At 39.0% G+C, this 20663-nt stretch overlaps 1 protein-coding gene across 1 annotated transcript in view; it reads right to left on the reverse strand.

Annotated features, from left to right (window-relative positions):
• The window catches only part of mrpl11 (mitochondrial ribosomal protein L11), a 125802-nt gene that overhangs the window by 12412 nt on the left and 92727 nt on the right, over positions 1 to 20663 (reverse strand). The window contains exon 3 of the mRNA XM_038303983.1: positions 9245 to 9340. Coding sequence (XP_038159911.1) covers positions 9245 to 9340 — 96 coding nt within the window. The remainder of the gene's footprint in view (positions 1 to 9244; positions 9341 to 20663) is intronic.

The raw sequence follows: 20663 nt of genomic DNA on the forward strand, positions 1-20663 counted from the left end.
TGGTTTGCTTTGCCGTTTTTATAAAATAAAAAAATTTCAGTAGTCTTTTTTTAAAGCAGGGAGAAAAAGAAACAGAACAGAGCCTCTGTGCAGGAGGGAGCTCTTGAGGAACATTTACTGTCCGAGATAACGGTCAAAATGACTTAAAAAGCAATCTGAGTCAAGAGAAATACCCCTCTGTCTCTGTAACAGTTTAACAAAAAGAAAATAAACTAGTGCAGCAAAAAATAGAAAAAAATGTCCACATGACACTATGGCACCTCTGGTTCAGCACTGTGTTAAGCAAAACTATATATTTATATGGATAACATCAGCTAACAAGTTTATTTTTAAGTCAACTCAACAATGATTATATGAATGTAGGTTTTCCACTTCCTGTAAGTATTTAGCAAACAATAGAAATTGTGAAGATAATTCTGGCTAAAATATGTGCTGCTGAGTTTCTTAACCGGTTCTTACAAAAGGGAAACCACTATTGGAGCCATTCCTGCCAATTACTTTCTTTACTCTTTATTTTCTTTTGCACAGAAAATAACTCTGATCCGTACTTCTGTTTTACCATTTCCTTCCCCTCTTCTTAAACCAGACAAAGTGGCATCAGACATCAGATCTCATGGATCGAGATTTATTCCTGTTAGGATAATTAGGGAGGCCACTGCCAAATGAATGGGGACGGCAAAAGAAAAAGCATTTAAAACAGCACTTCACTGTGTCGCCATACATTCACGCAGAAAACAGTTTAAAGCTCAGTTTGTAGATAAATCCTTCGTCTTTCTAAAACTGAAGATGGTCTTTTCATAACAGCTATGGTTTTTGTAAAATCAGACTTCAAGCGCCACAAAGTTTTAGCAAAATCCAGCCTCCTGGAGTGGAGCATCTGAAATCCTAGAGGGTGAGGCGGCCGGATTTTTAGGAGCATGAAACATTTTGAACTTGCCGTCACAGCCACATATTTATAGCTAAAGTCACCATTTTTGGTCAGTTTGTAGACTGAAACCTCTGCACCCACACAATTTCTTTGGAATTACCGTAGGATTTATACTTTTCCTTAAAAACCCTCCAGACCGACCTAAAGTTGATGGAAATCTCAGCCTTTTTTCCATTGGTTTTTGACCAGAAGAGGGGAGGAAAACGAATTAGACTATGTGTTTTCAACTCGTCATAAATATTGTTCTGAATGATGCACAGGTGCCAAAGTTGGCATAGTTGAAGTCGAGGGATGGGTGACACTCACGGTGAAACTATTATTTTAATAACTTATATGGTTTTAGCTCAGCACTCCTTTGTTCGGAGGGGTTTTTCAGCAGCTGAAAGCTCAGTGAAGCTGAGGAGCTGCATGTAATCCAATGAGAGGAGCAGGAGTGACAAACCTTTTTGTTTATCTTCCCATTCGGGTTGTGAATGACCTACAGCCATGAAAGTTGACCCCACCATTAGCCGGGTTGAGAAACCGGGCAGTAGGTGGCCCCCCTCAAAATTTCTTTAGAAATTTTCTAGTTATCATTGATGATGTGTGAGTTTATTACACCTTCATATTAGCTGCCTGTTGCATGTCAGAAGTGATGTTTGTCCCCAATAGGTTATCTAAATAAGACAGTTCCTCTGTCCCGATATACAGTTATAATCTTCATTTTGTACAAGGCAAATTTGGGAAATGGAATGAGAGCGGTGTCCTTCAGCTAAGAACAAAGTGTAATATTCTGATATGGCTGGAGCCATGGATGTCATATGATCTGCTAACGTGTATGATGTAATGATGTGATGAGGTGGCAGACTGGAGATGTATAAAATGCCTTTTTAACTGCTTATCGGGGACACTTCCCAAGAAGTGAGAGCAGGGGTATGCAGCTGCCTTCTGTGATCCTAGGCAACTTCTCTGATCTGAGTAAGACTACAATTTCTATCAGAACCTGTTGTCATGCCTAATGGTTATTTAATGCATATTAGTTATTAAGTGTTATTTAAAGAGTTTGTCCTGAGTGATCTCTTTTCAGGAAAAAGAACCAGAGAGAGGAAGCCTCAAGGTGTGGACACAGTGACTCACCTTCAACATCCCTGTTAAAAAAGAGATGTCCTGAATGGCTGAATTAAACCTGTAGTGTTTTCTCAAACGAGATGAGGAATTACAGGATTAACATAATTGGGTGGTCTGCAAAAACCAGCCACGTAGCACCTATTTACTCTTGTTTCCTACACCAAAAACAGAAAGACAATGGCAGCATCTGTTTCTTTTTTAATTTAACCTGAAGGTTGTTTAATTCAGGAGAGAAAACATTGTATTACTGCAGCTTCCTCATAAAGGTTGAAAAAAAAACCTTCTTTATCAGCTCAGTTTCTCTCTTGGCTATTTTGTTTGTGTTAATTTTCCAAAATAGTGTTCATATTCTAAGCCCATTCTGTAAAGCATTTTTAACGTTCTTGTATAAAAAAGGTACCTAAAAATTATACTTCCAAAGACAAATAAAAAAAATGCATGTAACTGAGTTAGAAGCTGACTGTGTGACTGAATGGGCTGAACTCAAATAGATTGGTTGTATTTTGACCTAAACTGCGCCATGAGATGGAATGACAACTGGGTTCAGAGATCCCAGGATAAGAGCTAAACCAGGTTTCCCCAGTGTAATCAGTGCATCCTGGTTTATCCGTTCTATAAACACCAAGCCAGGCTCCACAGGTGTGGCTATGTGATGCCAGGTGTCAGTAATCAAGATAAATGGCGGTTATTTTTTCAAAGGACAATGAGGTTAATCACAGATTTATGCTTTCAGCAAACAGATCGACTAAATACCCAAATAGCCAAAAATAAACATTTCTTAACCACCTCTCTTAACTGAAAATATCATCATTTAAGGAGTTACTTGTCATTTTTTCCAAAAATTAAAACTATTGAAATAAGAGAGGAAGCTAATAAAGTAACAAGTGCAGATCTAAAAATGTATCGATTTTAAATACTTTTTCTCCCTAACACTCAAACTCTCTGTGGTGTAGTGATTTTATTCTTTCCTTAAAGGCATGAGACCTGGGAACAAACATTAAAGTCATGTAGCATCAGAAAATGTATTAAACAGCAGATATAATTTATCACTTTATAGGTTAAATCAGTTATTATCAGAATTCAAACCAGCAGAAAATCTGACCTTTAACCTAAACAAAGAGACATATTTTAGAAAGGATCCATAGAGGAGCAGCTTTAGAAGAAATACCCTGTGGTCAGATAATGTGATTCACACAATACATGTATGTGTTTGAAATAAATCTATGTATTTTAAAGGCAGTACTGCTAACGCATGTAAAACAATAGGCTACCGTAGTAATGCTAAATCTATGAAAGGATTTGAATATATATTGAAATATATATAAAAGTGTTTTAATGTAGGCTGATAAAAAGCTCCACAGCATGCCGATTTGGAAATGCCATTACTGACGGGCAGTTTAGTCTGGTTGGGAACAGGATAGCTGCACAGAATGAATTACAGTGAAACAGAACAGAGGCCTAAATAGGTATCTGAAGAATCTTCACTTAATCCCTTATGTTTGTTTTGTGCAATATGCATCTAATGCAATCCGAAAAAAAAAAAGATTTTCATTAATTTCCTCATAGTAAGACAATTAAGGTATTTCTATTAGTTGGACTAAGCATCCATAATCTCTTCATATTTCTGTCAAAACCACTTTTCATGCTATCTTTTAAAATGGCCCCAATCAACTGTAGCCCAGAGTTTCTACAGCTTAGTGTGTCAACTTTGGCAAACTTCCTTTATATAGCATTTAAAAATGAGTGAGCAGTGCCGCGGTGCTGCACACTTAGAACCAAACCGCTGATGACAGGTAAGAGGAAGACATGACATCAATAATTCATTACTTACCAAAAAAAATGTATTAGAAATAACTGTGGGTAAATTTAGCAGTGAAGAGTTTTTAAATCACCTTCAAATCTTGTGATTCTGACTAGCTTTTATGTTGATAGGTGGATTGTTCCACAGTTTCAGGTCTAAAACACAGGAGGCAGCATCATCTCTACTTCTCTGATTGGTTGTTCGACCTTGGGTGTTCATATGAATGTACAGCATTTTATAAGCCATTTGTAAATGGATTGGTCTAGACTGACATAAAAAGAATTGCAATCATTAAGGCAACCTTATTTAAAAACATGGATCGATCTTTCAAAATTCTCTGAAAGGATATAAGGCTTTACTTTAGTCACAAATTGTAGTAATAAATAAACAGGATGCTTCGATAGCTGACCTGGTTTGCTTTTTCAGTTTAAAGGAGCTGTCAAAGAATGTGCCAAGACTCCTGAGTGCGGACATGACAGAAAAGGATCAAGAACAATATTAGAACGTCCAATCAACTAGATACCTTCATCTCTGATATACTGTAGTTGAGTTGGAGTAAGTTTGAGTTTATAGAAACCTTCCTATTGGCTAGACCATCCAATAATGGCTCTTTGGAGTTTTTTATGGGCAGATATATTTGAAAGCAATCAAGAAAAAAATTTAATATAGTACAGTGCACATGTTTTAGGTAGATGTGAAAAAATGCTTTCAAAAATAGATGTGTTAATCATTTATTTTCATCAGTCAAAAAAATCTAAATCAAAACATCAGTTCTACATACACCTGCTCATAGTTTTTGAAGGAATGTTTGTAGTTCTAAACATCTTGACACACTTTGTTATGTTGAGCTGTGGGGCCACAGCATCAATTCTAGTACTTCTTTTTTACACTAAAGATAGCTCTTAATGCGTTTGCCTGTCTGTTTGGGCTCGTTGGCCACTCATTAGGTAGTATTACCATCATATGCCTGATGGTATTGCATGATGGGTGAGACTCTACCAATATTTTTCAACACTGAGAAAACTATTAATCCTGAACAAATCTTAAACTCCAGTTGCTGAAAACCATTACCTAATGTTCAAGGAACCTCCTACATGCTTCACTGTTTCCTGCAGACACACACTATTTTGTACGGCTCTCAAAACTTTCAGCGAACAAACTGCCTTCTGCTCCAGCCAAACATTTCAAATTTTGACAAATCAGCCCAAAGCACCTGCATTTTTTTCTTTATCCCAGTTCCTATGTTTTTGTCCATGCTTGTTTTTCTTGCCCTTGCTTCCAAGTCAGGGGTACATAATTTTAGTTGCAACTCTTCCATGAAGCCCATTTCTAGTCAGAAATGGTAACAGATGAGTCAACATAGATCCCACTGGTGTCTGCCAGTTCTGTACTGGTGAAACCGCTAGATGACTTGGGATTCTGAAGGGCAATAAGCTTGACGTGTCTTCAATCGGCTGCACTAAGTTCTCTTGGCCGTTAGCTGTGTCTATGATCCTCAGTGTTGTCAGTTTCTTCAGCAGTCCATCCTGAAACCCCAATCTGCTTTGAAAACTTTGTCTGCACCGGCCCTCATTGATGGAGTATAACCAACCTATGTTTTGTTGTTGTGCTCAATTTTCCAATGACCTCAAACTGCTTTTCATAGCCAGAGTCTGGCTGTTCCGCACCTAATTTAAAGCCTCCAATAAAGCTGTTTTTCTTTCCCTTCATGGCTGTGTTTAAACCTTCATGTGACACTGATGATCATTAGCACCTACTTGGAATAATAGGTTGACCATACACCTGACTGTAATTCTACAAAATCCTAAATTTTGGGAAAGCGTACCTAAAAGAACTGATGCTGGTTTGAAGGCAAAATGTAGTAAGACCAAATATTGACTTGATTTTTTCTTTTTTCTCACTTTGTATTTTTAAAATAATAAAAATAAACAATCATTTATATTTCTGCAATCATTCTTTTATTTATAAGGCTTATGAATATTAGCCTACAACTTTTGTACAGGACTCAATATTTCATAAAAATAGACACTAGGGGGAATATATAGAAGAAGAAGAAAGCAGGCCCTAGATCCTTGAGGAACTCCATGAGTAAAAGGCTCTGCAGCTGAGGAGTATGCATCTATCTGGTTGAGAAACTTGTAATGCTACATTAGTATTTTTTTTAACTTAACTGAATCTGCTTCTCCTCTGACCATTGTGTCAGACCGTAGAGTGTTTGGTAATAAATTATGGAAAGTGGAGAAATGGACAAAAGAATTCTTTGCTTAAGAAAGAAACCTTTAAGAACAGAAAAGGTCTCTAAGAAATTTTCCTGATTAATGCCTTAATATATGGATTATGTATACATAATCCATATATTAACATTTCTGTATAGTCTTTATATATTTTTCACATTTATTTATTTTATAGCCATTTACAATCACTCTCTATTTATATATACCATTTATAATCCGTCCATACATACATAGTCTCTGTACACCTGTAAATAAATATTTATATCCTGTATAGCACCTCTGGATAAATGCAAACTACATCTGGTTTCTTTGTACTTGTAACGGCGTATTGTAAAGTTAAATTCTTCTATTCTATTTCAATTTAAATTTACCTTTTTTGAATAAAACCAGGCTTTCTTTACGTAAAAAGATTTTTTTTTCTTTTTCTCAAGCACCACTAAAGACAAAGAAACCAAACCATGTGTTTGTGTTAGTCAAAAATAAAGCATGCTCGAAAAAAGATGAGGTACTGAAGTAAAGATGGATGAAACCAGATAAATGAGGGTGAAGAGCTAATGATCAAGGAAAAAAAACAACAGAGTCCAACTCCTGCAAAGCAAAATATAATGAAAATGGAAAAGCAAATATAATCTTTTGTAAAGCAGTGTAGTAAAAACCTACGCAAGTGAAGAGGCTTGCATTTACTGCCATGTTTACTTTAACAGAATGTGTCCTTGTTCCAAGGTGATATTTATCCGTTGGCCTTCCACACATTTGCTTGTGTGATGCACCTCAGCCGTTTCTTGACTGATGACTCTGTTATATCTGCATCAGTCCCAGGGCAACAAGCATCTTTAAACATGTAGCCTGAACTTCTTTGTCTTTATCAAACCGGTTCAGCATAAACTGTCTTTGGATTGAGAGAAGGACAATGCAGCTTACACTGTTGGCACAGCCGCAGTTAATTCAATATTTATTTATGCATTGTGATGTGTCATGGTGATCCTGTATTGCCAGCTGAAATGTTGAAGCACAGCATACAGATTAGCTGCACAAATTCACAGTTTGAAGGATAAAATGCACCTGAATTTCCCTACTGTAGAGGAGGAAATAATTACTCTAAAATTATAGGAACCATCAGCAGGAAGAAAAAAATATTTACATCACCTAGACTTTTCAGATTTTGTTGAATTATAACCATACAGTTTATAAATGTTTTAATAGTTTAAATTACATACCACAAAAAAGTAGTGCATGATGCTTGGTTTTATTGTTGTTTAAAAGAATCTCACTGCCCAAGCTTAAAAAGTTTGTTTAATGAATTATCTTAATTGAAAGTCAAACTATCTTTTTCATAAATTCTTATCACTGGAGGAAGTTGTGTTTCTCTTGTAAGTGTTTATTTGTTTCTAGATATTATTTCCTACTGGTGCCCTAGACAAGAAAATTAGATTCATTGGCTTTGGCAGCCATTAAAAGCTAGTTATAGCTAAAACAAACCTACCGCTACACAACATTTGGGATCACTGTGCCGCCATGAGGTGGACATCAGCTCGAGTCTCAAGTCTTTAGATTTCTATGAGTCTCCTTAATAACTGACCTATTTTACCAACTATCCACCCTCCTATCAGGCTATGGGCTTCCCTGTGCCTTCTGCATAGGCAGGGGAGGTGATATATAAATCAGTCATCCAGGTCATAGTCATTCCAAAAAAGTAAAAAAAAACAAGCCACTGGACTTTGTTTTCCAAGTTGAAGTTTTGCTCCCCATCCAAGAAGCTTTTTCAATTCAAATTGTCTGCAGTAGCGTTGAGTTCTAGGCTTTATAGGAGTAGCAGCGATAGAGTTGATTCATTCCTGCTATCATAATCCTCATGGCCATGCAGGGAACCAACACATCCTGCCTGGTCAGCCAGGCCAACAGTGCCACTAACGACTCCCCTCTTTCTGAGGAATAGACCAGTATCTGGTATTGCAGGCTAACAAAGACCTCAACAGCTCCCCATTACGGTTATTATGGTCGGACCTGTCCTTCCAGTTTAATTTGAATGTTTTCTAAGCCGAATCAAGGCTTTAATGGGCTACTCTATAAAGCTTAGAACTCCGCATAACTTCAGACATTTTGAAATTAAAAAAGCTTTCTGGATGGGAAACAAAACGTCTTCAAACTTGGAAAACAAAGTCCAGTGGTTTGTTTTGAACTTTTAATGGAAATGTTATAGCCTTTTCACTCCGTCCTCTGATCAACACTCTCCTGGCGTCAGCTTGGCAGGCCTGCAGTTTTAGGGAATTTTTTCAGGTGACTACCTGAAAAGCGCTCTGTGACATGTTTAAATATTGTTTTACAAACTAAATGTGCTTAATTTTTTTCCAGAACTGTATCCTTGACCAATGTACAGTCTAATGTGCTCTATTCTTCTCTAGCAAACCACTGAGTCATTTACACTATATAGACCGAGGTTTAACTACAAGCTTTTTTCTTACTACTTAGGAGACTTAATGATTTTACTTAAACACATAACAGTAAAATTAGCTAAATTCAAAAAAGGATGCACTGTTTTGGAAAAGCATGGATTATTTGGAGTTTGACCTATAAGTAAAATGAAACAATACTTAAGTAAGGCACTGTGGATCCTCTGCCAGCTGTTGCCCTCTGGTTTCACTCTTCAAGCTCCTTATTTAAAATCCAACATGAAACTCAGCATGCAATGCAGGAAAACCCACCAGCAGGTGGCACTAACATGCAGCCGCCTGCTGTGCTGGCAGAGCTGTTGCTGGATATTGTGTCAGAGACTAAATCCATGCCTTTTAAAGGATTAGGCTACCCTCCCTCTTTTCAGCAAAAATCTCATTATAACTCACATTCCACCGGCTGGGAAGACACAACTTCTGATTTGAAACAACACTCAAAGTGAGGGGGAGGTATGGCGAGTCAAAACAATATCTGTTGGAGTAAAATACAAACCAGCAGCACCCATATTCTGAGTAAGTCCCATTTGTGCATGTGTGTAATGCCTCTTGACTCCAAGCTCCTCTGGGCATTGTTGCTTCATTAATGAATGCAAATAGAACGGCTTACTTCAGTGGTGGAGTATGAATAATGGAGGCGCTCCAGTGATGTTATGCAGCATGCAATGGGATTAACCCCGTTTGTGGGAGGGATGGGTGTTAAGTGAGGTGGGTTAAAGAGAAGCACCTTGACGTGGATCTTGATTGGAAGCGGGATGCCCTCCTTCAGCTCTTTGGTTTTCTCATTGAAGTCCTTGCAGAACTGCCCGATGGGGATACCTTTCTGAATTTGGAAAAAGAAAAAAAGGAGATAAGCATGAAAAAAACGATGAGGGGCTGAGTTTAAAATGCATGAGCTCACAGATCAGTCAGCTGAATATCACCAGCGTCACAGTATGCTGTCAGAATACAGATGCCAGGGCTGCTGTCACTCAATCCGTCACCAAGCTTCCAACGCCTGACTATATCCACGCCCATGTCAACGGTCCAGGAGCCAACCCCCCTCCTTGTGTGGGTGCGCAGTTCTTTTTCCTGACTGTCAGCGGAGCTATGACTGAATACATGTTGGAGCCCGCAGCCAAAGAAAGCTGGTGATGAACGATCTCCCATTTTCCTGGCTCCTGCAAGGCCAACCGGAGCGAAAGCAAAATGGATGGGTGGCATAAAGTCAAAACCCGGCCAACACCGCATTTCTCTTCAGAGCTGAAATCAGGTGCAAAGACTAATACAGAATCATATTAATACAGCCAAAATTCAAGCTGACCTTCACCCGCCATCCTTCCCAAAGGCAACACCCTGATTGAAGTTTTCATTTTAGAAATGAGGGGTAGAAGGAAAAAAAAAAACTTTTCTTATACTGAGTTTAATGGAGTTGTGAGCCTCTACTCCTCCACAACAGAGCTGAGCCCACTCTAATAATCACCGTGATGAAAAGTCAGTCATCCTGAGACATTCGTCAATGACAGGCCGGGGAAAGACATTTATAAGAAGCTAACGGAGCGGCAAGTTCTCCAAACATCATCTCCACCAAAGGTTTCAGCAATCACCTGACGAATGCAAATCAGTTTCTTCATCTCTGTCGCTTCATTAGCGTCGAAAACGCTTCGCATTTCCCGCACTCTTCTTTTCACAAACACAACAACAAAGCGATGACGAGCGATGTGTTAAAATAACAAGCAGGTTGGGCTTTTTTTAGCAGAAGGGCGCTATCTAAATTACAAGATCATACAGGAGAAATGAAAAACAGCCCCCCCCCCCCCCGATCCCCAGGGGCTTCACAAGGCTTTACCTTCCCTCCCCTTCCTACTAATTAATAGTAATCCCATGTGACAACCTTCTACCCATTGCCCTCCCTCACTCCGCCTCTCATAAAAACAACACAGGAAAGGTAAACAAGGAGGGATGGAGCGGTACAGGAAAGTCTAATTAAATATGGATTAATATAAAGGCTGTGATGTTGGGAATGAGTCAAAGCAAACCCTCAAGCTCTGCCTTGCACATTCAGCTCCCGCTCTTTTCCCTCTGTTCAGTCCCTGTCGGATAATGATCTCTCCAACTGACTCAGACAGGCTTTCATACAACACAGAGGGCCTCTCCGACCGCCAGGAGATAATGCTAATGACTGTGTTAAAGGTAGAGGCTTCTACCTGTTAAGAGGGTCCATCAAAGCCAGAAAATATAAAGAAAGAAATAAGTCGTACAAAGAGAACCACTGATAGAACCCAACAGAAAGAGATGATTGTAATGCAATAAGATAATTTACAAAAGTAAAGAAGCATCCGTCCGTTTCCATGTATTTCTGGATTTAAAATGTGTATCTGCTACTTCAGTTGACTGAGTTGTGTTGAAGCAAAGCCACATTTACAGGCTGCAGTACACCGGGGCTTGAGGACTGAAGTTTGTCGCCTATACTTTACAGTGGGAATACATGAAATGGAGAGAAATATGATGCTATCTGCTTATTTTGTTAATAGAAGGTGGCTTTGTCAGGTCAGAGCTCCTAATTCTGAGACAAATTAAACATTAAGTCACAAAGTGAAGTCTTGAGACTCATAAGATCTTCCTGAAAAAGGTAAGTTTCTTAAAATGTGTGAATTGTGTTCAGTGCAGGAGCACCTTTATAACAACAGTGGCTGTATTTAGTGGTGAAAATGTCTTTAATGTATTTTGGTTAAGCTTATCTGTTCTGTATTTGCTAACTGAAGCTTAACCCCCTTTGTTATTAACAGTAACCAATGGCCAGCAACTCTTAGATGATCTCTTAAGCATGCCACCTGTTAATATGGTTGAAACTTGGTAGTCTTTATTGTCTGCCATTAAGAAAACCCAAAGCAACTAAACAGGGTTTGGTGTAAAAAAGGACAGCTCTGAAAAACTGTCATGATAGAGGTGACCGGCAACATCACACATACAAATCTATTTGAGGGATTCTTAATTCATAGGGTTGAAATGTGGGACCATCACAGCAAAAAAGAGGTTTCTATTTATTTAACGGTACAGAGGAGGATGTTCTTTTTCCTCGTGGATCATCAAAATAAGTGGTCCTCCTAATTTCAAACATTCTGGTGATATGTTTATGCAAAATGTGTGCGTCCCATTTTTAAATTACTGGTGGTGAGTCTGACATATTGGAAAAAAAACACAAATCTTCTTTTGGAAAGTAAGCTTATATGAGAGATTCAAACAGAAACTTTTAAGCAGAGTTTGCATAAGGAGAAATGGGCTTGTACGTGCTCTCACACACATTTAATAGGCGTTTCCTTCTCTGGAGTGGGTATAAGGTTGTGCATGTGCTTTTTTTTTAAGTGGAGAGGGAGGGTCTTTTAAAGAATTGGTGAAAATCCTCCACTATACCTTTAACTGCACATAAAATGTGTTGCTGGAAAAGACACAAGCATCAAATTTTCACAATGCTGTGAGGCGAGTACTGTTCTCCTAACCAGGACTCTTCTACTTTACTGGATTTTCCCCTTCAGAGGACATGTCTCCTAACCTATAGATCCAGGAAGAAGCATGCTTTACAACAATTCATCCAATACTTTACATGGCACTTGGTGATATAAGACTTTGATGCAGCCTCTTTGCCATGGGAATATGAAGCTCTCTCTGTTCCTGAGCTTATCTGAAGGCTACATGAAGTCTGGTGGTCTATAGCTATTGACTCTGCAGAAAGCTGCCAGCCACTGTGCACCCTGCACATCATTATCCGCTGACCCCACTGTGCGACTTTAAAAAGCAAACCACTTTGTGATAGAGTTTCTGTATCTTCCGCTTTATTATGAACACCAATAACAGCCGACTGGTGTACATTTATTGCTGTTGAAATTTAACAGCTGGGCTTCCAGCACGGATGGTATAGGATCACGGTACAATGTAGAAATAATCTGAGCTCTTGAGAACAGCCCGCTCACTCACAGATGTATGCAGTATGCACATAGGCAGCCATGGGATTTAAAACGGCTAAATTCAATTATTTGAATGGTTGTTTATATTTTTGGTAATATACATAAATGTCAATATCACCTCCTGTCACCTTCTGTGTGACAGAAAGAATATGGTAAACAAAATATTGAGATGATATATTAAAAATAAGTGAAATGGAGCCGTTTTACCACCAAAAGTTGATAAACATCCAGCCAGGACGTCGCTGTAAGGCAAAGATCAGGCTCTGCCAGTAGCTCTTAAATATCTAAAGGCTAAGATTCATATTGGCCCTGGACAGTTAAATAATTCACCTGGAGTAATCACTCTGAATGAAACACGTATGTAAGTGCAGCCTTTAAACCGTGGGGGAGTTTGGCATGTCATGAAAGCCTCGCTGATGGTTGGCTCCTCCAACTCCACATGACATTTATGAGCAAGAGAGCTGGAACAGCATCACCAATGTGCTGGCAAAATGGCTAACCCTGCACGTCGCATCTGAGCATCTAATCATCCACAAGCCAAAGCCGCCGGATAAATCCTTGTTTCTCGACTGTGTCTGATTAGGAGCTCTCCAAAATAAAATGGCTACAGCCCTTAAACTGAGGCCGAGGCCTTCCACGCCACTGCCCGTGGACAAGGACATCTTCAAAGCCTTTTGAGATCAAGGGCGGAGGGATTAGACACTAATATAAGACTTTATTTCCTCGATGTCGGTAATTGCAATGGGATCAATTTGAAATCAGCGCAGCAGGATGATTTTTATTCATTATAATTACGGAAGCAATTAGACATTTGCAATCAAAATCTAAGGAGTTTCTATCCGATTTGACCCTTCCACCATGTTCGCTGCTGTCCTCTTTGACACTCCGTCCCTGTTAATGTGATTGGCCTTTCAGCTTCACTAACTCTTTTTAACAAGATGTAGCACTGGTGTGGCAGGATGGAATGAGCCTGTGAAAGGGAGAAAAGTGGAGATGGAAATGGGAAAAAGAGACAGCTGAGGTATATTAAAGCTGTCAGAGTGTGGCAAGAGATTGTGGTCAATATTTAAACAATGGGGGGAGGGGGGTGTTTGACTGAGACGGAGAATAGTGGTGGGGGGCAGGCGTAGAAAAAGGCCGCTGGAGGTCCTCATGAATATGGGTGAGCGTACTTCGATGTTTATGTATGAACGCTTTGTCCTTGTTTTAATCTGATGAGAGACTTTAAAGAGTAGATATAAGCTGCAGACGGTGGGGAAGGGCTTACAGGGTTTCTCTTGTTTTTTTTGTCTCAACTAAATTATCAAATCATTAAATAAATTGTACAATCTGACAACTATAACCTGCATTGATACAACATCCAAATTTCAAATGCTGTTTTTATTATAAAGGGTTCAAAATCTATCCAAATAATAAGGGAGGTTTGATATTCTACCTTGGAAGTATTGCCAATCCTCCTTGTTTTTTCAATTTGAGGTTTATAACTCTCGATCCCTAGATTTCCAAAGCCTTAGAAATAGATTTTTTTGCCTTTTCAGACTGAAATATGTCCAAGGCTTTTGTTCTTAAACATGTCCTTCTTTAGATTAGCGGCACGTTGTTGCTTTAGGGATATTTAAACCTTCTTCATGTTGTAAGGCACTAGTCAAGGCCGGGTACAAGCACAAAGGAAGTAAACACAGTTTTCTAAAAAGTTTATTATGATTAAAAGGTGGTTGCATATTTGGATATTTTTTCCCTCATATAAATAAAATCAGCATTTTCAAGCTTATTTGCATTTGATCAAGTAAGGGATTTCCTTTTGCAGATGTTTCCATTCCAGTCATAAGAAGGAAGAAAAGGATGGTGGATCAACAGGCATAGAAACTATAAAGAGTGGTGATAATAAAAAAAGGTGTTGAGATGGGGCAGTAGATTTAATTGCCCCTGGCGTTCATGGCCAATTGATAAATTGCCGCTGGCAGTCAGCATGGAGGTGGTCTGTGATATGGCACCAAAGGTGTTACAGTGGTGGGAGGTGAGGTTAATTAAACCCTTTAGTGTGAACCACTCTCATTCATTACCTTCATTAACTCGTTCATTTAAACTCCTCTACTGTCGCCATTTTATCACACCTAGTCCCACGGCAGAGTCATACAGCTGATTAGGTTTCATGCTGAAGCCCTTGGGCTGTAAAGGGTGGTGGGTGAGTGTATGTGGACTAAAAAGATGGCCAGTTAAAGAGACAAATAGCTTGAAATAAATAGAGCTCACGCTGGACGTGCATTTTTCTTCATTTTCCACTATGGAATCAGTGGATTAGCCTTAAAAGTGGAAAATGAAAACGATTTTCACCCCTGGTCTCCACTGAACTGTGCCAAGGCAAATCTACACTTCAAATAAAAACGCTGGTGAAATCAGAGTAAGTGGAGACTCGGCTGAGCCAAAAAGATTCAGGGATTTGGATTTAGAACAACAAAAACAAGGTAAACCCTTTCACTGGGCTTTCTATTGTGGGGATCTTTGCTTAAAATTGAGGCAACCTTCCTCTTTTGTTTGCGCCTAGAAAAAGAGGGAGAATTTGCCATTCTGAGGGCTGGGTGAAAGCAAAGCAAGCAGACGGCAGCACACAAAATGAATTGCACAACGACAAAACATCCCATTTTCAACTCCATTAGGTCCCCCTCACAGACTTGACAGTGTTGTGCTTTTTGCCACTTCACATGATTAATCACGTGCGGAGGCTGCAGCAGGAACAGAGGCCCCAACTGCAGGCAGCCGCGGCTCCACGCTGGAGATGACTGAAGAAAAGAAATGAGATATGCTCGACATGTCGAGAAGACACAAAAACTGTCAGGTGAGAGTATAGAGTCCCCCTTTAACAAGATGTGAAGGCAAAGAAAGCTACCGACGTCTGGGTTTAGTCTGCCATGGAAACGGCTCAGAGTATGTATGGGTTCAAATGGAGAAAAGCAGATACATGTGTTTTTCCCCCTCCAAACAGAGACCTCTAAGATGCAAGATTTCGCAAGAAGGCTATCAACTTTGATGAGAAACAATCAACCAGTTTAATAATAATAATAACCTCAACCTGTTTAACCTGTTTACAACTCATCTGCCAGCTTACTTCTTTAAAAGTTTCCATCTATAACCTTCCTAACCATGTTTCCATCCAAATATCACGCCAATTTTAAGCAAACTTTGAAGATGTCTTAAAAAAAAGAAAATGATGCAAATTAGACGCATTTTAATCCATTGAAGAAAATTAACTAGGCAATGCAAAGCTTAATGTTGTCATTCCAATGCTGCATTCCATGAATGTGCTGCATTCACACAATTTCTACTTATTTTATCATATTAGCCAGTTTTAGTTACAGCACATGCCATTTGGACATGTCAAGAGAGAGATGCTGTTCTAAGGGCACCAGCAGGGCTGATCAGTCATGGCAGGTAAATGTTCCAGAACTTATTTGACAAAAGTGTTTCCATCTCCTCTTAGCAATATTTAGGTTTTCACTCAAGCCAGCAAAAAGCATTTCTGCGTAAATCGACCCTCTATAGCCATGCCTTGAAATTCGGATAAAAAGACCTTGATGGAAACTACTCTTGTTTTAAAGTTTTAAGTTTTCTAAGAGCTAATAGCTAACATTAAAAGTGTAAATCTCTAAATCTCTAAATCTCTATGTCTAAACCAAAATAAAGATGAGCATAATTTTTAAGAAAAATAAGCATGTGTCCTTTAAAAATCTTTGGCAAATATTGTCTATATACATTGGACCCATTTTAACTTGATTAGCTTCCACTGAAAATGACAAGCCCACAGAGTTCATTAATAAGTGAAACAGTCAAGAGGTTAATGGCAACTCTGAAGGACCTCGAGAGACACACGTCAGTTAGGAAAACCTTCTGAGATATCTGATCTTTGTCCTCCACCATCAAAGGCTTTATAGAGAGTGTAACAAAAAGAACTCTTGGGTGTGCTTTGGTGGCACAGTGGTTAGCGAACCCAACCCATGCACAGAGGCCTTAGTCATGTGGTCCTTTCCCCCATGTCTCTCTCCCTCTCTCATACCACCTTTCCTGTCAGCCTACTGTGCATAAAAACGAGCCACTAGTGTCATAAAAACTAAAAAAAAAAAACTCTTTGTTGAGAGAAAACTATAGCAAGTCCCACTGTAGGTTTTTTTTTTACAAACCATGTTAGACAACAAGGTTAATGATTGGAAGAAGCTCCTCTAGTCTGATGAGCAAAACTGAACTTTATAGCCACATGGAAAACACTGTTTTTGGAAGATAATACAGCTTAAACACGCCATCACACATGGTGGCACAGGGAAGAGGCAGCATCATGCTGTGGGGATAATTTACTTAGGCAGGGAAGTTAGAGGCTGGTTAAAACTTATGGTGAAGATAAATGGAGCAACATTTAGTGCTATCCTGGAAGAAAACAGATTGAGAATGGGGTTGAGGATCCATTTCCAGCTTAAAGAATAGAAATACGACCAGAGGCCAATAGAGTGCTTTATATTAAAGCAAATCCAGCCGTTAGAATCATCCAGTTAAAACTTAGATCTAAATCTAGTACATGGCAAGATTCGTAACTTAATAATGACAGCTGCTATCTATTAAAACATAGAGATTGTGCTATTTTGAATTATGGAATAATGTTTAATTCTTCAGGTCTGCAAAGGGCATCAGCACAACACTTTAAAAATACATCAATGTAGTTAAAATTGAACAATACCCTAGGTTTAATTATCAACCTAAGGTACCTCTGCATTGAATCTGGATGATCTCCCTGTGCATGCCTGGGTTCTACTCCAGCTTCCTCCCACGGGCCAAAAACAGGACTGTTAGGTTATCAGGCCTTTCTAAATAGCTCTAAGGTGTGATTGTGCGTGGTTGTATGTCTCTGCCTACTATGGACTGGCAACCTGTCCAGGGTGTACCAGGCCTTTCACTCATAGACTGCTGGAGATAAGCACCAGCCCCACTGTTACCATGAGGGATAAGCTAAAGAAGATGTGTGGAATGCTAAATAAAAGGCTTTAACGTAGGCTGTGAAGGTAAATGTTAACATATAACTGTCTCTCCTGCCTGTGAAGGTTTGACAAATTACACAGAAGTGGAGTAATATAATGTTTTCCCTCATCAGAAAATGTATCCAAAAAGGCACCTGAAGCAAAAAGCAAAAAGTGCTTAATACGTTGCATATCTAGAAGCCGAGATTTCTGCAAATTACATTTTCAAGCCAGAATGTTTCCCTCAATGCATCATTGTTGCACAGGAAATGACTATAAAAGTTATATTTTTGGCCGTGTTTTCAACCATGTATAACATAGAACCAAGAGTTGCACAAATCTACTTTTTTATAAGCCAATCTCCCCCAAAAGTCTCTCCCTGTTTGGCCCCTTTCTGCAGATTCTCATGCAGCTGAGTATTGATTAAACAGAACAAGCCCCTAAAACTCCTTCTCTCTGCTGGAGGCGAGCTGCTTCAGGCTTCATTATCAGCTACCTGCAGAACTGTTGGCAATCAGCTTGAATTATGGCCAATACAAGAGCCAGATTTTGACAAGGATGATTAATGTTTGGTGGTAAAAACATGCAACATTTCTCGTGCCGCTGCAATTGAGGGACTCTTGCTGCTATAACATGGAATAGGAGCAGGAAGATGACTCCTGCGTGCTTGCACAAGTCACTGTGGGGTGCACGGTTCTTTGTTGATGCCTTCAGCGCTGTTGACTGACTGTAACCTGACTGTAACGTCCTTCCAAAATACCCCAATCATGTCTAAGGCAGAAAGTGATGAGTGCACAGTACTGTGGACAGCCGGGCCGCCTGGCTGCCCCCCGTGCATTCTCCAGCATCACGCTCTCCCTCCTCTTTCCTCTGTGAAACTGAGCCAGTGAGCAAGTGACCTTCAACCGCACCCAGTGGGGAGGAAAAAAGAAAGAAAGGAAAAGAGTTTTTGTAGCATGGAAAGGAGAGTGGGATAAAGATGAAACGTGTGATAGAATAAAAGGAAAGAAAGTTGAAGAGCACACACATGCTATAATAAAAAAAATTAAACACTAGAGTGAAGAAAATGGAAAATCTCTTCTCTTGGAAGCCATCGGAGCACGGAGCTGAATCTGACAAGAAAGATGACTCTCCATCCCTTTTCTCGCCAGTCTGATTAAACCTCTCACTCCACAATAAACCCACCACTCTACACGCCCCAGAAATGAGGAAAGCCGAGGACCTGAGCCTGGGCTAAAAATGTTAAAACCTTGAGGGTACTGTAACACCACGACATTCAAAATGTGCCTGACAAAGGAACTGAAATTGAATTCTTGAAGAAGTAATAAGCGTGCCGTTTCCAAAGATTCATTTTTCCCACCGAAATCTGCCTGTAAAAAGTCCAATCCCTCTGTTTGAATATGCACTAAGCCGCCTAACAGAAGTTAATCTACAACAGAGGAATAATTTCCTTGTGACGAAGGAAGCAAGCAGACAGAAGGACGACTAATTAAAGTTGTAACATCTGCCTTCTGAGCTCTAAATGTGTCTTCAGGCTAGAAACATCTATCGCTCCACTTCCTCCACATTTTCCTGTAAGCAAGAAAGGGTAAAATTAGCTTTATGCAAAGAAATAGAAAAAAAAAGAAAAGAAAAAAAAAACCCTCTTTGATGCGGGTGATTTCAAAAACATCCCGTTCATCGAGGAGGACAAACTAGATGTAGACTAAAGAGAGGAATGTGTCAGATGCGCCGTGAATGTGTGTTCTATTGCTCATCTGAATGGCAAGTCAATGAAAAGTCAGCCTCCGCTTGTGTAAATCAAAGTGTAACCATTGAGAGAAAATATAACCATGTACACAGATGTCAGTATTTAACCTGCCTTGTTATCTGGCGCTAAATAAAAGGCTTTTTTGCTTTTTAAAACACTCAGAAATCTCTGATCTGATTCAACACCAAAAGATAATTTAGTAGAAAAAATAATATCTGTAAAACTTTTAGCACTGGAATCACATTTGATTTAGACAAGACACATAACTACAGACCATAGATGGGTCTAAAGTCCTGGTTATATTGTTTTATTGATAGTAGCAATTTAAGAAGTTCTGTAAATATAGAGTCTGAACATATAAATGAAATGTATTATTAAATAATGATTTAATTTAAAAAGTTGATTCACATAATCTCTATTTATAAGCTTCACATAATGATTTTTTTTTATATTATTATGATTTAAACTAACAGCCAAACATGAGAAATTTACAAATACAAATAATTTTAGCATAGAAATGTTAGAAAGGCTACATGCACATATATGTACACAATACTTGGTCTGGGTTCCATTATTTACTGCTTCAATGTCGAAACCAGTTCGTAGCAAAAGGCTGCACCAACTTAAATGTGATAAAACAGATAAACCCTTAAATTACTGTGGAAACTTTACACTGATCCTGGATTCTGTGGCCCTCCCCCCTCCAGACTCTGGGAATTTGATTGTCGCATAAAGTGCAAATGCTGTTTAATCTAATGGAACAACATGGACCACTGAGTAACGGTTCAGTAATTTATTTCCTCTGCCAGGGCAGGACTTCTGAAATTAGCTCTGCCACAGAGAGGGCTTAACACAACCAACTGGACAGTAGTCGTCCACCACCTACACCTCGAGAAATGAAATACTGTTACTGCTTGCTTTATGTAGGTGTTTTATAGTCAGATCACTAACAATAATTACGTTTTTATAAGACATGTTGAAATAGAATAGAAAATATATGTATTGCCCCACAATGGGGAAAACAACTAAAGATAAGGGACTGATTTATATTATTTAGATTTAAATATAATCCTGCCAGTTAATATTGAATAGGTGTATAAGATTAATAATATTGTCAACAGTTGCTTCCCATATTTTGACATCGCTTGTTTTATGTTACATTTTTATGGTAAAATTAAAACTAAAAATGCATTATTACACTGAAGATAGATAGGTTTTGTTGTATTTAAACCAGTGGCAGCTCCAGAGATTTTTATTGCAGGTGCTAAACGAAGGCTAAGCACTGAACTGAGTGTGCAATGAAGCATCCTTTGTTCCTACATGTTTTAATGCAGGCAGATCCCCCCCAAAAAACTGAGGTGCACCTACTACTTTTAAATCTGCAAAATTTATCATTCTGGAGAAACCAACAACATCTACACAAAGGCATGAAACAGCATAGGAGAGCAAGCA

This window comes from Cyprinodon tularosa, unplaced genomic scaffold (assembly GCF_016077235.1).
Source record: "Cyprinodon tularosa strain WSP-4 unplaced genomic scaffold, ASM1607723v1 ctg522, whole genome shotgun sequence".
In the NCBI taxonomy this organism is placed as follows: domain Eukaryota; kingdom Metazoa; phylum Chordata; class Actinopteri; order Cyprinodontiformes; family Cyprinodontidae; genus Cyprinodon; species Cyprinodon tularosa.